Source organism: Heterodontus francisci, chromosome 3 (assembly GCF_036365525.1).
Source record: "Heterodontus francisci isolate sHetFra1 chromosome 3, sHetFra1.hap1, whole genome shotgun sequence".
Taxonomy (NCBI): domain Eukaryota; kingdom Metazoa; phylum Chordata; class Chondrichthyes; order Heterodontiformes; family Heterodontidae; genus Heterodontus; species Heterodontus francisci.
The window spans coordinates 11,059,685-11,085,645 of record NC_090373.1 but is presented as its reverse complement, the minus strand read 5'-3'; the positions used below and the strand labels follow the sequence as shown (position 1 = coordinate 11,085,645).

At 44.1% G+C, this 25,961-nt stretch overlaps 1 protein-coding gene across 1 annotated transcript; it reads left to right on the top strand.

Annotated features, from left to right (window-relative positions):
* Positions 1–21,357, top strand: sdhaf4 (succinate dehydrogenase complex assembly factor 4). The gene is made up of 3 exons (XM_068020125.1): positions 1–88; positions 11,961–12,110; positions 18,590–21,357. Exons 1-3 carry the CDS (start codon positions 31–33, stop codon positions 18,697–18,699), a joined length of 318 nt encoding a protein of 105 aa, XP_067876226.1. The 5' UTR covers positions 1–30; the 3' UTR covers positions 18,700–21,357.
* The last annotated feature ends 4,604 nt before the right edge of the window (positions 21,358–25,961 follow it).

Sequence of the window (25,961 nt, the reverse complement as noted above, 5' to 3'; positions counted from 1 at the left end):
ACCGGCCGGGGTCACGTGGGCAACGGGAACATGGCGGCGGGAATGACAGTGGTTGCGGCCCGGGCCTGGGCGATGAGGGGCCGGCAGAGTAAGTGAGAGTGGGGACAGGGGGGTCCTGAACGACGTTCGGGATCCCACAGCTCCAGGGGAATAAATCTTGCTGTTGGTGTCTCTAACCCTTAAATAAGCTTCTTCACAGTTAAGACAGCCGCCTGTGTCAGGATGTCAGCTGGCTTTGGATCTCCTCTCACACACAGACTGTACAGGACACTGGGCACAAATATTCTGAGCTGCTCTATATCAGCTTCCTCCCACTCCGCCACATCTAACCCCATCACTATGTCCTTCTCCTTTTCTCTATCATGTGTTTATCCAGCTTTCCCTTCAATGCACCTATACTATTCGCCTCGAGTTCCACTCTCCTGCATTCCCTATTGCATTTAATAATAGTTGTCCTATTTTTATGGTCCCTAGATTTTGGTCTCCCCGACAAGTGGAATCATCTCTATGTTGACCCTGTCATAATCGTAAAGATCTTTACCAGCAACCCCCACCAAAACCTCCTCAACCTCTTTTCCTCCGCACACATTGTAAAATCTCTATCCCTTGTACCCATTTCACTGCCTCTTATCACTATCTTTGGAGGTTGTTAAAAAAGTCCCATGATTATTATTCTGCCCTTTACTCACTTCACATATTTGCTGATACATTTCTTCCTCCACTTCCTTTACACTATTAGCTGCTCTGTAGTATGCCCCTATTAACATAATCAAACCCTTGTCTTTTATTTCAGTCCATATGGATTCTTTTTCTAATCTCTTGTTCATTGTCTTTTTTTTTACTGCTGCCACTGTCATCTTTAATTACTATAGCTACCCCACCCTATTCTTCCTGATCCTTTCTGATTGTCGTAACCTGCAATGTTTAGTTGCCAGTTCTGTTTATTGTCATATTTGTTCCCTAACTGTTTATGTTGACATGTTTCTTCTCTTCCCTGGGAATCGCTCCATCAGTCTGTTGAAAGAAGAAAAAAGTATTTTTTTAATGTTTTAACACTGCTTGTATCTGCATCCTCCAGTCTAATGCTTATTGTCCGATTTAAAAATCTTCGTTCGGCCAACTTTAGTTTTTTTTAAAGCATTTGTTGGTCTTTTCTCCAGCAAAGGTAAGTTTAGACCTGAGTCACGTAAGGCCTTGAATCATATCTGAACATCTTTCCAATGAATCTATATCATTTCTAAGGCAACAAAAATACTGCAGATTCTGGAAATCAGAAATAAAAATAAAGTGCTCGAAACACTCAACAGGTCAGGCAGCATCTGTGGAGAGAGAAACAAAGTTAACGTTTCAGGTCTGTGACCTTTCCCAATGGTGAAAGGATCAAGAATTAGATTTCAAGTAATTGACAAAAGAAGCAATGGCGACATGAGGAAGAACTTTTTCACACAGCGAGTGGTTAGGATCTGGAATACACTGCTAGAGAGTGTAGTGGAGGCAGGTTCAATGGAGGCATTCAAAAGGGAATTAGATAGTTATCTGAAAAGAAAGAATGTACAGGGTTATGGGGAGAAGGCGGGGGAATGGCACTAAGTGATTGCCCACTCGGAGAGCTGGTGCAGATACGATGGGCCGAATGGCCACCTTCTGCGCTGTAACAATTCTGTCAGTCTGTGATTATCATCTCTCTGGACAATTACTCCTACTCTGCCTTGGCCACATACCCATACCTTTTCTCCTTCCATCAACTTGGCTAGGTTTTTAGATTAGAGATACAGCACTGAAACAGGCCCTTCGGCCCACCGAGTCTGTGCCGAACATCAACCACCCATTTTTTATACTAATCCTACACTAATCCCATATTCCCAACAAACATCCCCACCTGTCCCTATATTTCCCTACCTATACTAGTGACAATTTATAATGGCCAATTTACCTATCAACCTGCAAGTCTTTTGGCTTGTGGGAGGAAACCCACGCAGACACAGGGAGAACTTGCAAACTCCACACAGGCAGTACCCGGAATCGAACCCGGGTTCCTGGAGCTGTGAGGCTGCGGTGCTAACCACTGTGCCCGTTCCTGGTACGATATCTCCCGTTATAGTAATAAGCTTGTTGTTTAAGAGGTTAATATGTAAAAGCAACAGGGTTGTTGTGGTGGGTGATTTTAACTTCCCCTACATTGACTGGGACTCACTTAGTGCTTGGGGGTTGGATGGGGAAGAATTTGTAAAGAGCATCCAGGAGGGCTTCTTGAAACAATATGTAGATAGTCCAACTAGGGAAGGGGCCGTACTGGACCTGGTATTGGGGAATGAGCCTGGCCAGGTCGAAGTTTCAGTAGGGGAGCATTTCGGGAACAGTGACCATAATTCCGTAAGTTTTAGGGTACTTATGGATAAGGATAAGAGTAGTCCTCGGGTGAAGGTGCTAAATTGGGGGAAGGCTAATTATAACAATATTAGGCAGGAACTGAAGAATTTAGATTGGGGCGGCTGTTTGAGGGTAAATCAACATCTGACGTGGGAGTCTTTCAAATGTCAGTTGATTAGAATCCAGGACCAGCATGTTCCTGTGAGGATGAAGGATAAGTTTGGCAAGTTTCAGGAATCTTGGATAACGAGAGATATTGTGAGCCTAGTCAAAAAGAAAAAGGAAGCATTTGTAAGGGCTAGAAGACTGGGAACAGACGAAGCCCTTGAGGAATATAAAGAAAGTAGGAAGGAACTTAAGTCAAGAGGGCTAAAAGGGGTCATGAAAAGTCATTGGCAAACAGGATTAAGGAGAATCCCAAGGCTTTTTATACATATATAAAGAGCAAGAGGGTAGCCAGGGAAATAGTTGGCCAACTCAAGGAGAGAGGAGGGAATTTATGCGTGGAGCCAGAGGAAATGGGCAAGGTACTAAATGAGTACTTTGTATCAGTATTCACCCAAGAGAAGAACTTGGTGGATGATGAGTCTAGGGAAGAGAGTGTAGATAGTCTGGGTCATGTCATTATCAAAAAGGAGGAGGTGTTGGGCGTCTTGAAAAACATTAAGTTAGATAAGTCCCCAGGGCCTGATGGGATCTACCCCAGAATACTGAGGGAGGCAAGGGAGGAAATTGCTGGGGCCTTGACAGAAATCTTTGTATCCTCATTGGCTACAGGTGAGGTCCCAGAGGACTGGAGAATAGCCAATGTTGTTCCTTTGTTTATGAAGGGTAGCAAGGATAATCCAGGAAATTACAGGCCGGTGAGCCTTACGTCAGTGGTAGGGAAATTATTGGAGAGGATTCTTCGGGACAGGATTTATTCCCATTTGGAAACAAATGGACTTATTAGCGAGAGGCAGCATGGTTTTGTGAAGGGGAGGTTGTGTCTCACTAATTTGATTGAGTTTTTTGAGGAAGTGACAAAGATGATTGATGAAGGAAGGGCAGTGGATGTTATCTATATGGACTTCAGTAAAGCCTTTGACAAGGTCCCTCATGGCAGACTGGTACAAAAGGTGAAGTCACACGGGATCAGAGGTGTGCTGGCCAGATGGATACAGAACCGGCTCAGTCATAGAAGACAGAGGGTAGCAGTGGACGGGTGCTTTTCTGAATGGAGGGCTCTGACTAGTGGTGTTCCGCAGGGATCAGTCTGGGACCTTTGCTGTTTGTAGTATATATAAATGATTTGGAGGAAAATGTAGCTGGTCTGATTAGTAAGTTTGCGGACGACACAAAGGTTTGTGGAGATGTGGATAGTGATGAGGATTGTCAGAGGATACAATAGATCGGTTGGAGACTAGGGCGGAGAAATGGCAGATGGAGTTTAATCCGGACAAATGTGAGGTAATGCATTTTGGAAAGTCTAATGCAGGTGGGAAGTATATAGTAAATGGCAGAACCCTTAGGAGTATTGACAGGCAGACAGATCTGGGCGTACAGGTCCACAGGTCACTGAAAGTGGCAACACAGGTGGGTAACGTAGTCAAGAAGGCATACGGCATGCTTGCCTTCATTGGTCGGGGCATAGAGTATAAAAATTGGCAAGTCATGTTGCAGCTGTATAGAACCTTAGTTAGGCCACACTTGGAATATTGCGTGCAATTCTGGTCACCACACTACCAGAAGGATGTGGAGGCTTTGGAGAGGGTACAGAGGAGGTTTACCAGGATGTTGCCTGGTCTGGAGGGTATTAGCTATGAGGAGAGGTTGGATAAACTCGGATTGTTTTCACTGGAACGACGGAGGTGGAGGGGCGACCTGATAGAGGTTTACAAAGTATGAGTGGCATGGACAGAGTGGATAGTCAGAAGCTTTTTCCCAGGGTGGAAGAGTCAGTTACTAGGGGACATAGGTTTAAGGTGCGAGGGGCAAAGTTTAGAGGGGATGTGCGAGGCAAGTTTTTTACACAGAGGGTGGTGAGTGCCTGGGACTTGCTGCCGGGGGAGGTGGTGGAAGCAGGTACGATAGCGACGTTTAAGAGGCATCATGACAAATACATGAATAGGATGGGAATAGAGGAATATGGACCTCGGAAGTGCAGAAGGTTTTAGTTAGACAGGCATCATGATCGGTGTAGGCTTGGAGGGCCGAATGGCCTGTTCCTGTGCTGTACTGTTCTTTGTTCTTATTTCCAGCACTTTTTGCTTTTGGTCCATTTTCCATACCTCAGCCCAATTGCATTTAATTTTTTACTGTTACCTGCTCATCTAGCTGGATGCACAGCAGAGAATGATAAGAGGAGATTCGATAGAGGTGTTCAAAATCATGAAGGGTTTTGATAGAGTCAATAAGGAGAAACTGCTTCCACTGGCAGATGAGTTGTTAACAAGAGGCGACATGACTTTTTTTATGCAATCAGTTGTTATGATCTGGAGTGTTCTGCCTGAAAGGGTGATGGAAACAGATTCAAGATTAACTTTCAAAAGGGTATTAGATAACTACTTGAAGGGGAAAATTTGACAGGGCTATGGGGAAAGAGAACAGGGCTCATTGGATAGCTCTTTCAAAGAGTTGGCACAGGCACAGTGGGCCGAATGGCCTCCTGCACTGTATGATTCCATGATGTAATCTCCAAGTTTAATACTACTGCAGTCATTGTATTTCATATGCAGGTTACTTGTTTCCAGGCAGGATACTTTCCAGTTATTGTCACCCTTTCCCTTCTGTAACAAAGCTGTTTTTCATTTGATCTCAATACATAAATTGTCAGCTATTCCCTGGGCTTTAACCTTCCCCACTGGTCTCACGAGGACTTTTGGTGATGTTCTTACTGCACCAAAGTCTGCCTGAATCAATGCTCAGAAAATAGTCTCTTTAAATTATTTGTCACTGGGGTTTAGTGTGTTGGAATCTTAGCACACAGTATCAGAGTAGTAAGACATGCAATAACAAACCACTCTTCGGAAGAAGGAGGGTCACTGACCCGAAACGTTAATTTTATTTATTTAGAGATGCAGCACTGAAACAGGCCCTTCGGCCCACCGAGTCTATGCCGACCATCAACCACCCATTTATACTAATCCTACATTAATCCCATATTCCTACCACATCCCCACCTTTCCTCAATTTCCCTACCACCTACCTATACTAGGGACAATTTATAATGGCCAATTTACCTATCAACCTGCAAGTCTTTGGCTGTGGGAGGAAACCGGAGCACCTGGTGAAAACCCACGCAGTCACTGGGAGAAACTTCAAACTCCGCACAGGCAGGACCCAGAGTTGAACCCGGGTCACTGGAGCTGTGAGGCTGTGGTGCTAACCACTGTGCCGCCACTCTGCTTCTCTTTCCACAGATGCTGCTAGACTTGCTGAGTGGTTCCAGCATTTCTTGTTTTTATTTCAGATTTCCAGCATCCGCAGTATTTTGCTTTTATTATAGACTAGTGGTGAGCAGTTGTTTTTCCAGACTGGAGGAGGTATACAGTGGTGGCCCTCAGGGTTCGCTATTAGGGCCATTACCCTTTTTATATATATTAATAACCTAGACTTGGTATATAGGGCATAATTTCAACATTTGCAGGTAACAGAAAAGTCAGGAATGCAGTAAACAATGAGGAAGGTAGTAACAGTAACGGACAGAGACAAACTGGTGAAATGGAAAGACACATGGCAGATGGAATTCAGTGCCGAGAGGTGTGAAGTGATGCATTTTGGCAGGAAGAATGAAAAGAGGCAATATAAACTAAATGGTACAATTTTAAAGGGAGTGCAGTAACAGAGAGACCTGGGGGTTCACAAACACAAATCTTTGAAGGTGACAGGACAAGTTGATAAGACTGTTAAAAAGTATGCGGGAGCCTGGGCTTTATTAATAGAGGCAGAGAGTACAAAAGCAAAGAAATTAAGCTAAACCATTATAAATCATTAGTTAGGCTCAGCTGGAGTATTGGGCCCAATTCTGGAATTTAAGAAAGATGTCAAGTCCTTGAAGAGGATACAGAGGAGATTTACCAAAAATGAGGTTCTATGTGGAGAGACTAGAGAAGAGTTGGTTACAGGGAGATGAAATAGAGGTGTTCAAAATGATGAGGGTTTTGATGGAGTAGATAGGGAGAAACTGCTTCCATTGGCAGGAGGGTCAGTTACCAGAGGACACAGAGTGCAGATAATTAACAAAAGAACCAGGAGAAGATGAGAATTTTTTGAATGTAGCGAGTTGTTACAATCTGGAATGCATTACCTGAAAAGGGTGGTGGAAGCAAATTCTTTAGTAAGTTTCAAAACAGATTTGGGTAAATACTTGAAAAGGAAACATTTACAGGGTATGGGGAAAGAGCTAGGGAGAGGGACTAATTGCATAGGTCTTTCCGAGAGAGGTGGAGATACAGTGGGCTGAATGGCCTCCTGAGCTGTCTGATTCTCCTTGAATTATGCAGGATGCCCTTTATTTCTTTCAAAACTGGTCACTGCATTAAATATTATAGGCCGAGTGACTGTGATTCTGGAACTTATTCTGATTGCCTTTGGGGGTCAGAGAGGAATTTCCCAGAACTCTGTATTTCCTTGAACTGGCCTGAGGTTGTTTAAAATCTGCGTCTCCCAGGATCCTGGTGGATGCTAGCTTTGGGAGTCACAATGCTTAATTGCAGCAGAGATTTTTGTGACAGGTTTGATGAACCAGCTCCTCTATTTCTGCCTGTCGTTTTCATATGTTTGCATAATAGGTTCTCATTTAGCTAATAATTTTGCTTCAGGGTTTAATAGTGCCATAAATCTTCTTCTTTGGCCTCCTTGTCTCGAGAGACAATGGGTAAGCGCCTGGAGGTGGTCAGTGGTTTGTGGAGCAGCGCCTGGAGTGGCTATAAAGGCCAATTCTAGAGTGACAGACTCTTCCACAGCACTGCAGATAAAATTGGTTGTCGGGGCTGTTGCACAGTTGGCTCTCCCTTTGTGCTGCTGTCTTTTTTCCTGCCAACTGCTAAGTCTCTTCGACTCGCCGCTCTTTAGCTCCACATTTATGGCTGCCCGCCAGCTCTGGCGATAACTGGCAACTGACTCCCATGACTTGCGATCAATGTCACAGGACTTCATGTTGCGTTTGCAGACGTCTTTAAAGCGGAGACATGGACGGCCGGTGGGTCTGATACCAGTGACTAGCTCGCTGTACAATGTGTCCTTGGGATCCTGCCATCTTCCATGCGGCTCACATGGCCAAGCCATCTCAAGCGCCGCTGGCTCAGTAGGGTGTAAATGCTGGGGATGTTGGCCGCCTCGTGGACTTCTGCGTTGCAGATCTGGTCCTGCCACCTGATGCCAAGGATTCTCCGGAGGCAGCGAAGATGGAATGAATTGAGACATCACTCTTGGCTGACATACATTGTCCAGGCCTCGCTGCCATGGAGCAAGGTACTGAGGACACAGGCTTGATACACTTGGACTTTTGTGTTCCATATCAGTGCACCATTTTCCCACACTCTCTTGGCCAGTCTGGACATAGCAGTGGACGCCTTTCCCATGCACTTGTTGATTTCTGCATCGAGAGACAGGTCACTGGTGATAGTTGAGACTCGGTAGGTGAACTCTTGAACCACTTCCAGAGCATGGTCGCCAATATTGATGGATGGAGCATTTCTGACGTCCTGTCCCATAATGTTCGCTTTCTTGAGACTGATGTTTAGGCCAAATTCATTGCAGGCAGCCGCAATCCTGTCGATGAGTCTCTGCAGACACTCTTCTGTGTGGGATGTTAATACAGCATCGTCAGCAAAGAGGAGTTCCCTGATGAGGACATTCCGTACTTTGGTCTTCGCTCTTAGACAGGCAGTGGTTAGCACCGCAGCCTCACAGCTCCAGGGACCCGGGTTCGATTCTGGGTACTGCCTGTGCGGAGTTTGCAAGTTCTCCCTGTGTCTGCATGGGTTTTCGCCAGGTGCTCCGGTTTCCTCCTACAGCAAAAGACTTGCAGGTGATAGGTAAATTGGCCATTGTAAATTGCCCCTAGTGTAGGGAGGTGGTAGGGAATATGGGATTACTGTAGGGTTAGTATAAATGGGTGGTTGTTGGTCGGCACAGACTCGGTGGGCCGAAGGGCCTGTTTCAGTGCTGTATCTCTAAAAAAAAATTTTTAAAAACCTGCCATCTGATCTTGTGTGAAGGAAAATTCCTTCTTCTGAAGACTTGAATGCATGTGAGAGCAGCAGTGAGAAGAAGATCCCAAACAGTGTAGGTGCGAGATCACAGCCCTGTTTCACACCACTCAGGATAGGAAAGGGGTCTGATGAGGCGCCGCTATGCTGAATTGTGCCTTTCATATTGTCATGGAATGAGGTGATGATACTGAGTAGCTTTGATGGACATCCGATCTTTTCTAGTAGTCTGAAGAGACCACGTCTGCTGATGAGGTCAGAGGCTTTGGTGAGATCAATGAAAGCAACGTAGAGGGGCATCTGTTATTCGCGGCATTTCTCCTGTATCTGACGAAGGGAGAACAGCATGTCAATGGTGGATCTCTCTGCTCGGAAACCACACTGTGCCTCATGGTAGACACGCTCAGCCAGCATCTGGAGCCTGTTTAAAACGACTCGAGCAAAGACTTTCCCCACTATGCAGAGCAGGGAGATTCCACGGTAGTTGTTGCAGTCACCGCGGTCACCCTTGTTCTTATAGAGGGTGATGATATTGGCATCACGCATGTCCTGTGGTACTGCTCCCTCATCCCAGCACAGGCAAAGCAGTTCTTGGAATGCTGAAAGTAGAGTAGGCTTGGCACTCTTGATTATTTCAGGGGTAATGCCGTCCTTCCCAGGGGCTTTTCCACTGGCTAGAGTATCAGTGGCATCACTGAGTTCCGATTTTGTTGGCTGTTCGTCCAGCTCATCCATGACTGGCAGAGACTGGGCTGCATTGAGGGCGGTCTCAGTGACAACATTTTCCCTGGAGTACTGTTCTAGGTAGTGCTCCACCCAGCGGTCCATTTGCTTGCGTTGGTCAGTGATTGTTTCCCTTGATTTAGATTTGAGGGGGGCAATCTTCTTGATGGTTGGCTCAAGAGCTCTCTTAATGCCATCATACATTCCTCTGATGTTTCCGGTGTCTGAGGCCAGCTGAATACGACTACATAGGTGTTGCCAGCAGTCATTTGCGCAGCATCTGGCTGTTCTTTGTGCAGCGCTTCTGGCTGCTTTAAGTGCTACGGATGTTAACTCGCTGGGGGCTTTCTTGTAGTTCAACAGTGCAATGCGCTTAGCGGCTATGACAGGTTCCAGCTCTTCAGTGTGAGATTGAAACCAGTCTGCATTCTGCTTCACACGTTTGCCAAAGGTGGTCATTGTTGAGACATAGATGCCGTCTCTGATGTGGGCCCACTTGGTCTCTGCATCCCCTGTAGGAGTGTTTTGAAGGGCTTTTTCAAGTGAATTTAGAAATTTACGTAACAGCAGTGGAGAAGAAATTCTGTTAGTGTTGATGCGCAGGCGGCCCTTCTGCTTGGAGTGATGCAGCTTCTTTGGTTTGAGTCTAACTTTGCTGCACACCAGGGAGTGGTCGGTGTCGCAGTCCGCACTGTGGAAGCTGCGTGTGATTTGAACGCTGTTTAAAGAGGCTCGCCTTGTGACGATGAGGTCCAGCTGGTGGCAATGACGTGATCTTGGATGCCTCCAAGAAACCAGGTGACAGGATTTATATGAAAGAATGAGTTGGAGATGCAGAGGTTATGATAGGTACACAACTCCAGCAGTCTCTGTTCATTCTCATTCATCCTTCCAATGCCATAGCGCCCAAGGCAGGAGGGCCATGAGTCATGGTCGGCCCCAACCCTGGCATTAAAGTCCCCCAGCAGGAACAAATGTTCGGTATTGGGGATGCTACTAATGATATTATGGAATTCCTCGTAGAACTGGTTTTAACTTCAGGTGGGGAGCAGAGTGTTGGATTATAGATGCTGAGTAGGTGTACTGGACCAGAGGCGGTGAGCAGTCGGATGGACAGTATGCGTTCTGAGCCATTTGAAGCTGAGCAAAGAGTTTCTAATGGCAACGCCCACTCCATGCTGTCTTGGTTCTTCAGGATCCCTACCCTGGCAGAAGAAGGTGTAGTCTTGCTCTCTTAGAGATCCGCTCGCAGGGAGGCATGCCTCCTGAAGTGCTGCAATATCAACATTAAGTCTGCTGAGCTCGTTGTTAATGATGGCGGTCTTCCGAGAATCGTTGATTTGTCTAAGGTCTTTCGACAGGCCAGGACACATAGTTCTGACATTGCAGCTTGCAAAACGAAGGGCTGGTACCTTTCCTTTTTTTGTCGTGCTGTTTGGTGCGGTGTTACAGTCCAGTTATCGGGCAGTGACCCTGAGCTACAAGCACCCATTGAAGCAGGTGGACTGTGGCGGGACAGAACCTTTCTGACTGGGGGCTGCCCGGTTTGAGGCGGGCGGTAGCTGTCAGTGAGATGCGATGACCTCTCCCATTGACAAAGGCAACCCGTGGCGCCCAATCTCTACACCAATTGAGCTGGACTTATAGCCCGTAACTGCTGCCTTCCATGTTGATTTGGTCGCTGTGAGGCGACTATGGAGTGACCTCTCCATGGCGCATGCCTGGGCGGATGTATGGAGGTTGTGAGTTGCCCAAGCGTCAAAACCCCCCTCTGGACCTTCCTAGTGGGGTCTAAAGGAGTGCAGGGCATGACATTTGGCACCGGTATGGCTACAGCAACTGCCGGAAACATGCCAAAGGTGACACATGACCGCCACGAGCGCAGCGTCAGCCTGGAGGACACTGATATCGAGGAGGCTGTGGGCTGGCCCGCTCACCAGGGTCGCGACCCCCGCCGGACACCCCCCCCCCCCTTTCCCCCCTAGCAACCCCTTCCCCCACCCCCTCCCCCCTGCACCCCCTTCCCCCCACCCCCTCACCCTCCCCACCCACACCACTTCCCAGCTCCCCTCTCGCACCTCCTTCCCCCCACCCCCTCTCCTCCCGCACCCCCATCCCAGTTCACCCACCTCGCACCCCCTTCCCGGCTCCCCCTCGCAACCTCTTCCTTCCCCCCTCCCCCCCCGTACCCTCCCCTCTCACCCCCTCCCCCCTTGCACCCCTTTCCGCCCACCTCCTCCCCCCGGCATCTGCCGCACCCCGTCCCCCCTTCCCTCTCGCTCCATGATATCATGCAGCTTACTTGTTAGCTGCTATCCCTGGGCAGGTGCCCTAACAACCTCAGTGCCTTGTGGGCGCCTCAGGAGAGACCAAGGCTAAGGGAGTAAACCCTAACAGAAAATCCGGAGCAGAGTGCCATAAATATATTTAAGTCAAAGTAACATTGATTCACTGAGCACCCTCCACATTAGCAAACAGTATTGTTTGGAATTCAGCGCGCAAGTTGTCATGAGATTGATTATCGGTATCTACACTGACTGCATTTCAGCATTGGTTTGTTAATAACTTTACACCAAAGTGTGACTAGTTTCATTTCACTCCCTTATCTAAAGTACTCTTAGATAAGCTTGCAGATACGTTAAATGCTTTTTTTTCACATTGTACCATTCACAGGTTTTGTGCTGTGGAACCTCTGGAGATCAGCGAGTTCTAAAACTGAGGGCCAAGAGAGGCTCATAAAGGAACCATTGAAAAAGCCTGAAACCCCTGTCGGCAGCTTGGATCGTCCACAGCAGGACTCAGTGGGAAAAGACCCCCTGGAAAGTGAGTGCTCTTTGTTTTGGGGCTGGTCTGCTGTATTTAATGCAGGAGTTCACATAATGAAGTTTGAAACCTTACAAAGAGGCAACTTGTTTGCCAGTGATTGCATCAGAATTTTTTATTTGCGAGCAAACTCTCTATGATATTGTGGACTGGTGCTGAGGGCAGGTGAGTGACTGGGTGTGCCTGCTCTGACCCAGCTGCTGGCAAGTGCAGGAAAGCAGCTTGGACCACATGTCCTTTGATTTTCCCTGTTCCCTGAGCTGAAGCACTCACATGGCAATACCACAGGGAGCAGAAACTCATTGGAGTACAACATTGAACTTGTAAGCTGCCACTGTGCCAATGCATTTTAATGTTTTGCTTCATTATGCTGCTCGCTTGCACTGGATTGTAAATCAGATTGGAAGCTCTATAAATTATTTACCATATTCTTCATGACTATTCATTGAAGAACTAAATCTAAATAAATAAGAAAAAACTTGACATTTAACCATAACAAAACCTCAGAGGTTTGTGGGACTGAACTTGCAGTAGTTTAATTTTGGTGGCATAGTAAAAGACTTGTATGATTGTTTACTTTTTTTTGGAATTGTTTTTTAAGGCATTAATTTTTTTTTTACAGATGGTGAGTTTATTTTTTGAATACTAGTTTTATAATTAGTGAATGGAAATTAAGGAGCAATTAGCATGCTTCAGCAGAAAACTACAGCCAGTCAGCCTGCTTGGAGTCCTGTGGGCACTTTGCCATATCCTACAGACGTGTGCCAACTCGACAAGCTGGCACTGAATGTTAAAGGGATAAGCTCTGTGACCTATTATTTTTAGTGTCAGTGATCCTGTTGAAGTATTATATTGCATGTCCGCAGTTCAAGATCACTCTTGCATTTATAAGTACAAGACCGACTTTTATTTATATAGCGCCTTTAATGGATAAAATGTCCCAATGTGCCTCTCAGAGACATGAGAAACAAAATATGACACCGAGCCACATAGAGATATAAGGTCAGATGACCAAAAGTTTGGTCAAAGAGGTAGGTTTTAAGGAGTGTCTAAAAGGAGGAAAGCGAGGGAGAGAGATGGAGAGGTGTAAGGAGGGAATTCCAAAGCTTAGGGCCTGGACAGCTGAGGGCACGGCCGTCCAAGGTGGAGGGATTAAAATTGGGGGTGCTCAAGAGTCTGGAATTGGAGCACAGAGATCTTGGAGGGTTGGAGGAGATTACAGAGATAGAGAGGGCCAGTCCATGGTGGGATTGGAAAACAAGGATGAGAATCTTAAAATCGAGGTGCTGTTTCACCGGGTGCCAGTGCAGGTCAGCAAGCACGGAGGTGATGGCTGAATGGGATTTAGAGTCATAGAATAATTTACAGCAGAAGGAGGCCATTTGGCCCATTGAGTCCATGCCGGCTCTCCATGGAGCTATGCAGTCAGTCCCACTCCCTGGCTCGATCCCCGTAGCCCTGCAAGTCTATTTCTCTCAGGTGGTCATCCAACTTCCTCTTGAAGTCATTGATCGTCTCTGCTTCCACCACCCTTGTGGGCAGCAAGTTCCAGATCATTACCACCCACTGTGTAAAAAGGTGCTTCCTCATATTCCCCCTGCATTTTTCACCCAAAACTTTCAATCTGTGTCACCTAGTCCTCGTACCATTTGTTTATGGGAACAGTTTTTCCTTGTCTAACTTATGTAAACCTGTCATAATTTTGTATACGTCTATTAAATTTCCCCTCAATGTCCTTTGTTCTAAGGAGAACAAACCCAGTTTTTCCAACCTAACCTTGTAACTAAAATCCCCCATCCCAGGAATCATTCTGATAATTCTCCTCTGCACCCTCTCAAGGACCCTCACATCCTTCCTGAAGTGTGGTGACCAGAACTGGATGCAATACTCCAGTTCGGACCTAAACAGAGCTTTATAAAGGTTCAGCATAACTTCTCTGCTTTTGTAGTTAATGCCTGTATTTATGAAGCCCAAGATCCCATATGCTTTACTAACACTTTCTCAATATGTCTTTCCACGTTCAACGATCTATGCACATGAACTCCCAAAGTCCCTCTGTTCCTGCATACTCTTTAGAACTGTGCCATTTATATATTGCCTCTCCCTAATTCCTTCTGCCAAAATGCATCACATCACACTTGTCTGTGTTAAATTCCATCTGCCACCTCTCTGCCCATTCTGCTTGCCTATCTATGTCCTGTTGCAGGCAATTCATATCATCCTCACTCTCTGCCACTCCTCCAAGTGTGGTGTCATCAATAAATTTTGAGATTCTACTCTGTATTCCAAGATCCACGTCATTTATATATAGCAAAAAAAGCAGTGGTCCCAGCACTGATCCTTGGGGAACACCACTATCATCTTCCAGTCTGAAAAGCAGCTATTTACTACGACTCGCTGTTTCTGTCCTAAAGACAATTTTTTACCCAATTGGATACTGACCCTCCTTTCTATTCCATGAGCCTCAATTTTGTTAACCAGCCTTTTATGTGGTCCCTTATCAAACGCTTTCTTAAAACCCATATAAACAATATCCACTGCATTCCCTTCATTAACCTACAAAAAATTCGATTAGATTAGTCAAGCATGATCTGCCTTTTACAAATCCATGCAAGCTACTCTTAGTTAACTTGGACTTCTCTAAGTGTCTGCTGATATTTTCCCTGATTATTGTTTCTAAACCCTTACCCACCACTGATGTTAAACAAACTGCCCTGTAGTCGCTAGGACTGACCTCACACCCTTTCTTGAATAAGGGTGTCACATTTGCCACTCTCCAATCCTCTGGCACCTCCCTCGTGCCCAGGGAAGATTGGAAGATTATGGCAAGTCCTTCTGCTGTCTCCGACCCCACTTCCTTTAGCAAACTGGGATGCAAGCCATCCGGACCTGGTAACTTATCTACCCTAAGCATAGCCAGCCTTTTTAGTACCTCCCCCTCTCAAATTTTATCCTGTCCATTGCCTCTACTCTCTCTGCTTCTACTGATATTTTGTCAGCCTCCATTTCATTAATGAACACTGATACAAAGTACACATTAAGTACATTAACCTTGTCCTGCGCCTCTAAGCATATATTACCTTCTCTGTCCCATAAGGCCCCACTCCTCCTCTTAGATTAGATTAGATTAGAGATACAGCACTGAAACAGGCCCTTCGGCCCACCGAGTCTGTGCCGAACATCAACCACCCATTTATACTAATCCTACGCTCATCCCATATTCCTACCAAACATCCCCACCTGTCCCTATATTTCCCTGCCACCTACCTACACTAGTGACAATTTAGAATGGCCAATTTACCTATCAACCTGCAAGTCTTGGCTTGTGGGAGGAAACCGGAGCACCCGGAGAAAACCCACGCAGACACAGGGAGAACTTGCAAACTCCACACAGGCAGTACCTGGAATCGAACCCGGGTCCCTGGAGCTGTGAGGCTGCGGTGCTAACCACTGCGCCACTGTGCCTCTTACTATGTGTTTACTATTTACAGGCTGGTAGAAGATCTTTGAGTTCCCTTTTCTGTTGACTGCCAATCTGTTTTCATATTCTCTCTTTGTCAGTCATTTCCCTCTTCACCTCCTCTCTCGACTTACTGTAAATGGCCTGGTTCTCACTTGATGAGTTCACCTGATTTGTGCGAGTCAGGACATGGGTAGCGGAGCTTTGGATGACCTCAAGTTTATGGAGAGTAGAATGTGGGAGGCCAGCCATACGCATGTCAGAATAGTCAAGTCTAGTGGTAACAAAGGCATGGATGAGAGCTTCAGCAGCAGAAGAACTTCAGGGGCAAAGTGGAAATAGGCGGTCTTAGTGATGGTTTGGACATGTGGTTGAAAGCTCACCTTGGGGTCAAATTAGGGGAGACAGTGGTGTAGTGGTAATGTCACTGGACTAGTAATCCAGAGGCCCAGACTAATGCCCTGGGGATATGGGATCAAATCCCACCTCGGCAGTTTGGAAATTAAATTTAATTAATTAAAATCTAGAATTGAATGTAATGGTGAATTGAATGTAATGGTGCCATGAAACTATCATTGATTGTCGTAAAACCCATCTGGTTCATTCATGTCCTTTAAGGAAGGAAATCTGATGTCCTTACCTGGTCTGGCCGGCAAGTGACTCCAGACCCACAGCAATGTGGTTGACTCTTAAAATGCCATCTGAAATGGCGTGGCAAGCTGCTCAGTTCAAGGGCAATTAGGGATGTGTAACACATGCTGGCCTGCCAGCGATGCCCACATCCCATGAAAGAAATAAAAAAAAAAAATGAACTGTCTGATTCAGCCTCAGCCAAAGAGAGGGATGGAGTCAGTAGAGGGACAAAAGACAATGGCTTCAGATTTCCCCGTATTTAAATGGAAAAATTTCTTGCTCATTCAGTACTAGATGTTGGATAAGTAGTCTGATAATTTATAGAGACATTGGAGGGGTTGAGAGAGGTGGTGGTGGTGAGTTGGAGCTGGGTGTCGTCACTGTATGTGTGAAAACTAACATGGTTTTGGATGATGTTGCCGAGGAGCTGAGTGTAGGTGAGAAAAAAGAGGGGACCAAGGATAGTACCTTGGGGGACACCAGAGGTAATGGTGTGGAAGTGGGAAGAGGATCCATTGATGATGATTCTCTGGCTACGATTAGAAAAGAATGGATCCAGGCAAATGCAATCCCACACATCTGGATGATGGTGAAGAGGTGTTGGAGGAGGATAGTGTGGTCAACTGTGTCATAATTCATGTAGAATGTCACTTGTGACTTTGGTAAGAGCTGTTTCAGTACTGTGGCAGGAGCAGAAACCTGATTCAAACGTGGAGTTCCAGGAAAGATGGGCACAAATTTAGGAGGCAACAACACATTCAAGGACTTTGGAGAAGAAAGAGAGGTTGGAGATGGGAAGGTAGTTTGCAAAGGTGAAAGGGTCAAGGGTTGCTTTTTTGTGGAGAGGGGTGATGTTGGCAGATTTGAAGGAGAGAGGGACAGAAGCTGAGGAGAGAGAACCGTTCACAATGTCAGCTAACACGGGAGCCAGGAAGGGAAGTTGGGTGGTCCAGTAGTTTAGTGGGAATAGTGTCGAGGGAGAGGAAGTGGGTCTCATGAACAATATGAGCTCAGAGAAGATATGAGGGGAGATAGAGAAACTAGAGAAAGATACAAGTTCAGGGCAGGGGAAGCATTATAGGAGCTTTGACCCGGTGGGCTCGGGGAAGGGAGGGACGCGGCAGAGGCAGCTGATCGGATGATCTCAAAGTTAGTAACAAAGAAGCCCATGAGCTCCTCATACTTATTGTTGGGTGTGAGGGTGGAGGAGACAGGGGAGAGGGGCTTAAGAAAATGGTTTGTAGTAGGAAAAAGAAGCCCGGAGTTATCTTTGCATTCCTGGATGATCCTGGAATATTAAGCAGTTTTTGAAGACGAGAGCAGGACCTGATAGTGCTTTGTGTGGTCCAACCAGACCTGGCAGTGAATGGCTAAACCAGTTGTCTGCCATATCATTTCACGTCTGCGTGCCTTGGACTTAAAGTACTGTGTAATGCAGAAAGTCAGCAGGCAGTACTGTAATGGTACAATACCGAAGTCCTGGCTGTACATGCTTTATCTCGCTTGAATTCTTGCATCCCATTTCCCAAGGGAAAGAGCCCATAGTTTTTGCTCCTCTCGACTTAAATTTGCCTCCCCGCCCCCCTCCCCACCATGGTTCCCTAAGTAAGAGAGTGACCCATTACCAGTGGAGCTCTGCCCAGTCAGTTGGAGGTGTACAGAAGCAGGGCACTTTTGATTCCACATCCCTTCTTGTGGGTGTGAATCAAGTCTGGCACAATATAAAGGTACATGTGTGCATTACAAGTGAATTTAAATTAAGACCTTATTGTAATATATGTAACTGGAGTTGTACTGTACTTGTTATAATATTTCCCACATATGAGTCTAAAACTCTGTGCGCAGGAGAGACCATAAAATAAATGATGGCTTATAATGGAGCTGATCTTTTATTTCAGCCTAGCCCATGGTTACTTACCACCCCCACCAAGCAAGATGGTACTTTTTATTTGTTTTGGGATGTGGGCAGTATTTATTCCCTAATTGTGTAAGGGCATTGAGTCAGCTAGCCCTTGGATTGAAGTTATGCAATGCAGGTCAGCTAGGAATGGCAGGTTCCTTCCGTAAAGGATATTAGTGAATCAGTTGGGTTCTACAGCAGTATGGCAGCTCTTGTGGTCATTACCACATTTATTAAATTCAATTTCACGACTTGCCATAATGAGATTTGAACTCACAATCTCGAGGTTGGTAATCAGTACTTTAACCACTAGACTACTGTATGCTATAATAGTTTGTTTGATAAAATTAGAATTGGGTTGATGTGAAATGCTATACCCTCTTTTTTCATACTACCTGTTTGTACCTCTAGTCTCCTGTGTGCAGTTTATTTATATGGCACAGGTTACACAATTGACAATTATATAACTGATGCTCTGTCTTTTAGGGTTCCCTGATAACATCAATCCAGTTACAAAGGAAAGGGATGGACCAAGAGGCCCTGAGCCTACCCGCTATGGAGACTGGGAGAGAAGGGGACGGTGTATTGACTTTTAGCATTTCTGCTCTATATAAGTGTAGTGTTGCACATTTTGTAACGAAATTAAGGTTAAACTGTACAGTCTAGCTGTGACTTGATAATGCTGCTGTGTTCAAGTGAGGGCTTAGAGCTGTTTAATTTGGAGCAGATAATAATACACACTGTTTTATGTGATTCATCAGTGGTATTTTAGCCTCTCTGAAAAATGCATATTTTGGTCTCAATTTGGAAAATCATTTATAAGAAAACACTAACAAAGTGCATTATCATGTTACAAGTATCTCAAAGTCCTTCATACACAATTACTTTGCAGCAAATAGCCTTTGTAGAAATAATTAAATATAAATGTTTAAATTCACGTCAGAGATGACCTCGTAGCCTCGTGTATGTCTGGGCGCAGGACTATTTATGTGTGTGCTAATATTGTAACAAAAATAATGCAACATACCATAATAAGTGAGGAAAGCAACTTCAGGTCTGGAAGAACTACAGTTTGGGCTGTCCACCCATTACTTCCATGGTGGATCAATCAGGGCCAGCTATGCTCCATGTGATGTAGATATTCATTTTCCAATACTGTGCAGCCACTTGGCTGAAGTTCCTCGTGCTGACTGATGTATTTGAAAAACCATCCCTTGTTTGCCAGGTATATTCTGTTGTTTTGTTACAGTGCTTATTACTGTTAGGCAGGCGGTTAGCAGGCTTTTTTTTGTTTGTGAGCAGATGGATATAAGATAGATGGTGACTTAGACAATCAGGCTTTTGAAACAGAAAGCTGCAAGGCTGAGACTAACCCACTGATGTGAGGAAATGTGGCAACTTAATTTTGTATTATTGTTATGACCGAGGCGAGAGTAATGCACTGTCAGTTCAGTCCCATTACTCCACAGGTCACAGCATATTATTAAAGTTTTCCCACCTACCGGAAATTAGCCAAATTAAACACTTTATTAACCCCCAGAATAAAATACACCAAACCAGGTATCTTTAAACAACAACAAATTAACTATTCATTAATAACCTAAATCTTAAACACTATTGAGATAAATCTATGTCTAAAAGACTTTATAACTTCTTATTTCTGCTGACCTTAATGTACACACACATACATTCAAAAACCAACAGTTAACCAGTTACAAAATGATGTTTAAAATTAGAGCTGTTTCTTAGGAATAAATAAATAGCTGGGTTATAAGACCTGGTGATTTACGTCCCTGGTTCGGTAAGGTGTCCCAGAGTCGAATAGTCAGATGCCACTTGAAGCCTCCAGGCGAATTTGACGAACAGTCTTTAATGGATAGGCGTTCAAAGCACTTCAGTTGCAGCAGGCATCACACAGTTCTTTCAACAGGTCTATTTGGATTTTTAAATTGACTATCAGTAGAAACTTTACTGAAAATTCCAGAAAGCACAAACAGGCAACAGAGAGTCACTCCTGAGGCACAGACTTCTTGGAGATTGGAAGTAAAAAGGAATTTGCTACCTCCAACAATGCAAATGTTCCTTTCCAGGGGTTTTTTCGTCTTTGGGCAATAACACAGCCTGTAGGTCAATGTAGATTCTTCTGCTGAGAGAGAGACAAAAATCCTTACTTCATGTAGAGCATGCTTCACTCGACTACCAGTTCAAAATGGTTCTAGCCAGTTTTTACCCACAGTCAACTGATACAGTACAGCAGGTGGCCTCTCTCTCCTGCTGTTGCCTAGGAAACAGGCTTGCAGCTTGCAAACGTTGTGCCCAGAGAATATAAAAACTTCTCTCAGCCTTAAAGGTAGATAGCCCCCCCTTAGTTTTTAAACAGAGGAAAAAAAACTCCCATGAAATTATTCTTGGATAAATTAAATTGATTGAATGAACTAAGTCCGATCATAACCGCTGTAGAATTGTTGAATCATAGAAATTTACAGCGTGGAAGGAGGCCATTCGGCTCATCGTGTCTATGCCGGACGACAGGGAAACATATAGCCTAATCCCTCTTTCCAATTCTTGATCCATAGCCTTGTAGGTTACAGCACTTCAAGTGCATATCCAAGTACTTTTTAAATGTTATGAGGGTTTCTGCCTCTACCACCCTTCTCTTTGCTAAAATCCATACTACACCAAATGCATCTAATATGACATGGGATCGTTTACATCCACCTGAGAAGACTGACAGGGCCTTCATTTTATGTCTCATCTGAAAGCGGCACCTCTAACACTACAGCACTCCCTCAGTATTGCACTGGAGTGTCAGTCTAGATTTTTGTGCTCAAAGACTGGAATGGGACTTGTACCCACAGCCGCCTTATTCAGAGTCAAGAGTGCCAGCAACTGTGTAGACTAGTGTGAAATGAAGCAGCTTGTTGATTTATTACAAGCCTCATTTCACCAAATATTGTCTCAGTCAATGTTCTGAGATATTGCAGAAGCACAAATGCAGAAGACAGGAATATCCAGTTCAAATCACAAGGGGATACTAGTGTACTCTTGAGTTACACTATTGTGTCTTTAGATATAGGGCAGTACAGACATTCCTCTAAGCAATAATATCCTCAGATTGCGTACAGGAATGGCTAGCTGTAACTGACAGAATGTCGAAGGAAATACCCTAAAATTGTAACAGTTATGCTTTTGCGATGCAAGTGTTTTAAATAATAGTCAACTTTATTGTTAATAAAGTTAAAGATTGATTTTCATTTTCCTGTTCAGGATTTCCTGTGAGTGACTGCTACAGGGATTTACCTACTTGGGCTGTCAATGGTGAATATCACCCAATGGGCCCTTCAGCCCATTTTATTTCATTTCATGCTAATACTTCCCATTATAACATCAATTCTCAACCACAATTTTTGATAATCTGCGCAAAGAATGACTTACTGAGATCTGTCTTAAATTTGCACTTTACAATTCTGAAGCCTTGCACTCTTGTTCTTCTGCCAAGCATACCTAAAAGTACTGTTTCAGGTATACTTTCTCAATCCCATTAATATCTTGTATACTTCATTACGATCCCACCTGAAATGTCTTTTTCAAGGTTGAAATGGCTTTGCTTATCAAGTCATTTCTAATTGCTTTTGGGTGCCAAGGATCAGCCTCGTTGCTTTTTTCTGCCTCCTCTAGTTAGCCTCCCGTATCATGGTACAGAGAACTGTATGCAGTATGCGGCCTGACCAGAAGCTTGTACAGCTTCAATATAAACTGTGGGGATTTGAACTGATTTGCTTAGGGAATATAATTATGCATCCTATTTACTTTTGCCACCTTGCACTGTTGCAGGCACACCACTCATTGAATCCACTGGAGGAGACACTAACAGAATTCCAGAGGATGACCATCCTGCCAGTCCTGCTGCATCCTCCTATATCAGGATGGAAGTGGCATGACACATCTACTACCCACCCCTACCCCAAATCTGCCAGTTTCTTAGGGGCAGAGATCTGTGTTTATTGGTGCCCACCCTATTTTCCACCTTCTCTTGTCTCTGCTTGCCCCGATTATGCTGATAATCTGGCCCGAATTTTGTCCATTGATACAATCTGATACCTGGATTAAAACAAACAGCCTTCTGGTTTGGACTGAGTGATTGTTGCTAATGGTATATTCAATGTTAACAATTTTGAAATCAAAGATACTTTGTGTCCACCACTTCTGTAGATGTCTCGGCTAGCATTATTAACTCTCTGCCAGTTCTTTGGTGGAACTAGCATGGGTGAATGGGCAAATTGGCCAAGGATGCAGGCATCAACGTCCTCGCATATTTTTGTGGTGTTTCCATTTTCTGTTAGAAGTTGATGGGCGGTGCACAAATATGCCTGCCAATATATTTTCTATCATCCCCACTATCGCATTGGTCACTGCTTCATCCCTGGTGTCTGGCATTATGTTGGAGGGGTGCGGCATGGAATTTAAAGATTAAAGTCCATAGAACCTGTGCCATTGATCTCACGGCAACTGCTTGCACAGACTGGTACAATTTTTAAAAATTTAATTTTGATAAAAAAATCTTAAACTGGTAACAATTGCCAAGGTTGCCAGTCGCATTATGGTGTAGCTGGTCGTCCGCAGCCAATCTCTTGCCTCCTCTCCAGATGAACTCTGGCAGCAGTTGGAGAATCTGCTAAGTAGTAAAATAGACTAGAAATTTGGCCCAGGTCAATGATATATCTTTGTAGAAGCCCTGCCACATTGAAATTAAAGTTATGGACTATCTTGCCAGTAATCTCTTGAAACAATTGTTGGTTTTTACATGGATGTGCAACCTCTATTTTGAATGTGATATTTTAAAACTAATTGCTAACTAAGGAAAGTACAAATTATAAAGACAAAATTAAGGACTAACTTTTTCACACATTCCATTCTGCTAATCCATGCTCTGTCATGCAGGATTGGAAATTGTGGCTGCACCAATGTTGTCTTATGTAAGTTATGAATATCTTTTGACCCACAGGTTTGTTAATTCGTGGCTAATCATCTTAGCTCAGATGGAGCATTCAAAAATAAAATATATTTCAGCAGACAACTGAGCTCCAAATGATGAAACCCATCTGAGTCATGTGATGAACTGGATGTGCAGAATGACCTTTTCTTATGTTAATTGTGTTACGACCGCCGCGGGAGCAATGCACTGTCAATTCAGTCCCGTCACTCCACAGGTAGCAGCATATTATTAAGCTTTCATACCCAATTGGAAAACAGCCAAATTAAACACTCTAGTAACCCTAGAATGAAACAGAACAATCCAGGTATTTTTAGACAACAACAAATTAACTATTTATTAAAAAACTAAATCTTAAACACTATTAAGATAAACCTATGCCTAAGGGCCTTGTAACTTCTTACTTTAATCTAACTCCCCATTCACACACCCACACATTCAAAAACTAACAGTTATCCAGTTTTTAAAAAGTGGAGTTTAAAAAAAATTAGCTGCCTTTTAAGAATAAAATAAGTAAGTCTTTCTAGGTTACATTCCTGATGGATGAGATCTTCTAATGTGGATTTGATGAAAACAGTCCTTCAGAGGATAGGCATTCAACTCTTCGGCTGCAGCAAGCATTAAACAGTTCTTTGCAAGATGAGCACAGCAATTAAAATGGTTTCTTGACAAAGAAGGCTTTTCTTCTTTACTTAGGGAATTAACTTGGCTTGTAGCTCCTTGTAGATTTTTTTTGAAAGAGAATAAAACAGCTCCTTTTCTTCATTACACCTTGCTGGAAAGTCTCTCCAAACTAACTGGTTTCAGCCGCTTTCTGCCAGTTCCCCACACAGCCAAGTGAAAACATTACCATGTGATGACCTGCTGTTGCCCAGGGTAATAAAAATGCAGCTGCTGCACATTGTGTCTCAGGAATTCCAGAATCTTCTCTCCTTTAAAGGTGCACTTTTTTAACAGAGTCTTAAAGGCACACACATTGTTTTTAAATCCAAGAAGAAAAAATAATTGCAGATCTGTGACACCTCTGTCCTTGGCAAAATTAAACGCCATTCCCGAAATGCATTTCATTACAATGCCAAAAAAATAGAAATTAGAATAACACTAACATTTTTTCACATTCACACACCATTCACTCTACAGTGAATAATTTACAGCATTTTCTTTATACCAGCACCATCTATAAGTTAACATAGTTAAATTTGTGACAAAGCGTTGGCGATAACATTTTCCCCCGAAATATGTACAATTTTTAGATGATAAGGCTGTAATCACAAACTCCATCTAAAGATTCAAGCATTTCGGTTTTTAAACTTATCCACAAACATTAATGAGTTATGGTCAGTGTATATTTGTATTTCTTTATAGTCCTTGTGGACATACACTTCAAAATATGTGAGAGCCAGCGAAAGTCCTAATGTTTCTTGTTCTACAGTGGAATACCTTTTTTGATGGTAATTTAGTTTTCTTGAAAAGTATCCTACTGGCTTCTCTGTGCCCGATTCGTCATCCTGCAATAGGACTGCACCAACCTCCAGATCGCTAGCATCAATTGCTATCTTGAAGGGTTTAGCGGAATTTGGAACAGCCAACACTGGTTCATTAATTAGGATTGCCTTTAGCTTTTCAAAAGCTGCCTGGCATTCATCTGACCATACTACTTTGTTTTTCTTTTTTTGTAGCAAATTGGTTAAAGGAGCAGCCACAGTACTAAAACTCCGTACAATTTTCCTCATAAAACCGCACATCCATAAAAACCTCATTATTTCCTGTTTAGATTTAGGGATAGGGAACTCCATTAAGGCTTGTACCTTTGCCGTTTTTGGCAATATCTGTCCTTGCCCCACTGTGTGTTCAAGGTAAGTTACTCTTGCTTTTCCGAATTCACGTTTTGGCAGATTTATCACTAAGTCCACTGCTTGTTACTTTTTAAACAGAATTTTTGACTGGTTTAAGTGTTCTTTCCAAGTGTCACTGTGTATTAGTACATCAACGAGATATATTACACAGTTGGGAACACTGGCTACTACCTGATTCATTAATCTTTGAAAAGTGGCTGGGGCATTTTTTAGCCTGAGTGGCATCACCCAGCACGGATAAAGATGTCAGGTGTTACAAAAGCGGATATCTCTTTGGCTCGAGGAGTCAAAGGAACTTGCCAGTATCCCTATAACAAGTAGATCTTGGTAAGAATCTAGCACTGCCCACTCTGTCAATACAGTCTTCTAATTGCAGAATTGGGTAGAAGTCTGCCTTCATTACCACATTGACTTCTCTACAGTCTATACAAAACCGGGTTGATCCGTCAGGCTTAGGTGTTAGAATTGGGTGAACTCCAGCTACTTTGACTAAGTTCGATCAAATTATTTTTCAGCACGTACTGGATCCCCTGTGTTCACTTGGGCCTGTTTATCCGGACTCAAGCGGTAAGGATGTTGTTTTAAAGGAATGGTTTCCCCTAAATCCACATCATGTGTGGCTGAGGTGGTACATCCCAGCTTATCCCTACAAACTCTTTTAAATGTTGTGAAAAGCCTGGTTAGGTCTTTATATTGTTTTGCGTCTAAGTGCAAAAGCGTGTTGTCCAATTTTCCTAGCCATTCTATTTTCGCTCATCTGGTAGTTGGAGGTTCAATCTGAGAATTTTCTAGGCCTCCTTCTGCCTCATCCTCACTATCCTTTTCCTTCTCAACAATCCCGATTGCCTGACATGCCAGTATTGGCTTATCCTCCTCCCTGCGATAATATTGCTTTAACATATTGATGTAACACAACCGTTTCTTCTTCTGGTGATCAGGGGTGTCAATCAAGTAATCTACCTTACCCACTCTTTTGATCACTCTATATGGGCCACTGAAACCGTGCTTT

What these genes read in the sequence shown, in the direction of transcription:
- sdhaf4 (XM_068020125.1), top strand. Translation starts at nt 31, where the DNA reads ATGGCGGCGGGAATGACAGTGGTTGCGGCCCGGGCCTGGGCGATGAGG. An exon ending in GGCGATGAGGGGCCGGCAGA is followed by an intron (nt 89 to 11,960) that starts GTAAGTGAGAGT and finishes TACCATTCACAG; the next exon opens with GTTTTGTGCTGTGGAACCTC. An exon ending in GGGAAAAGACCCCCTGGAAA is followed by an intron (nt 12,111 to 18,589) that starts GTGAGTGCTCTT and finishes TCTGTCTTTTAG; the next exon opens with GGTTCCCTGATAACATCAAT.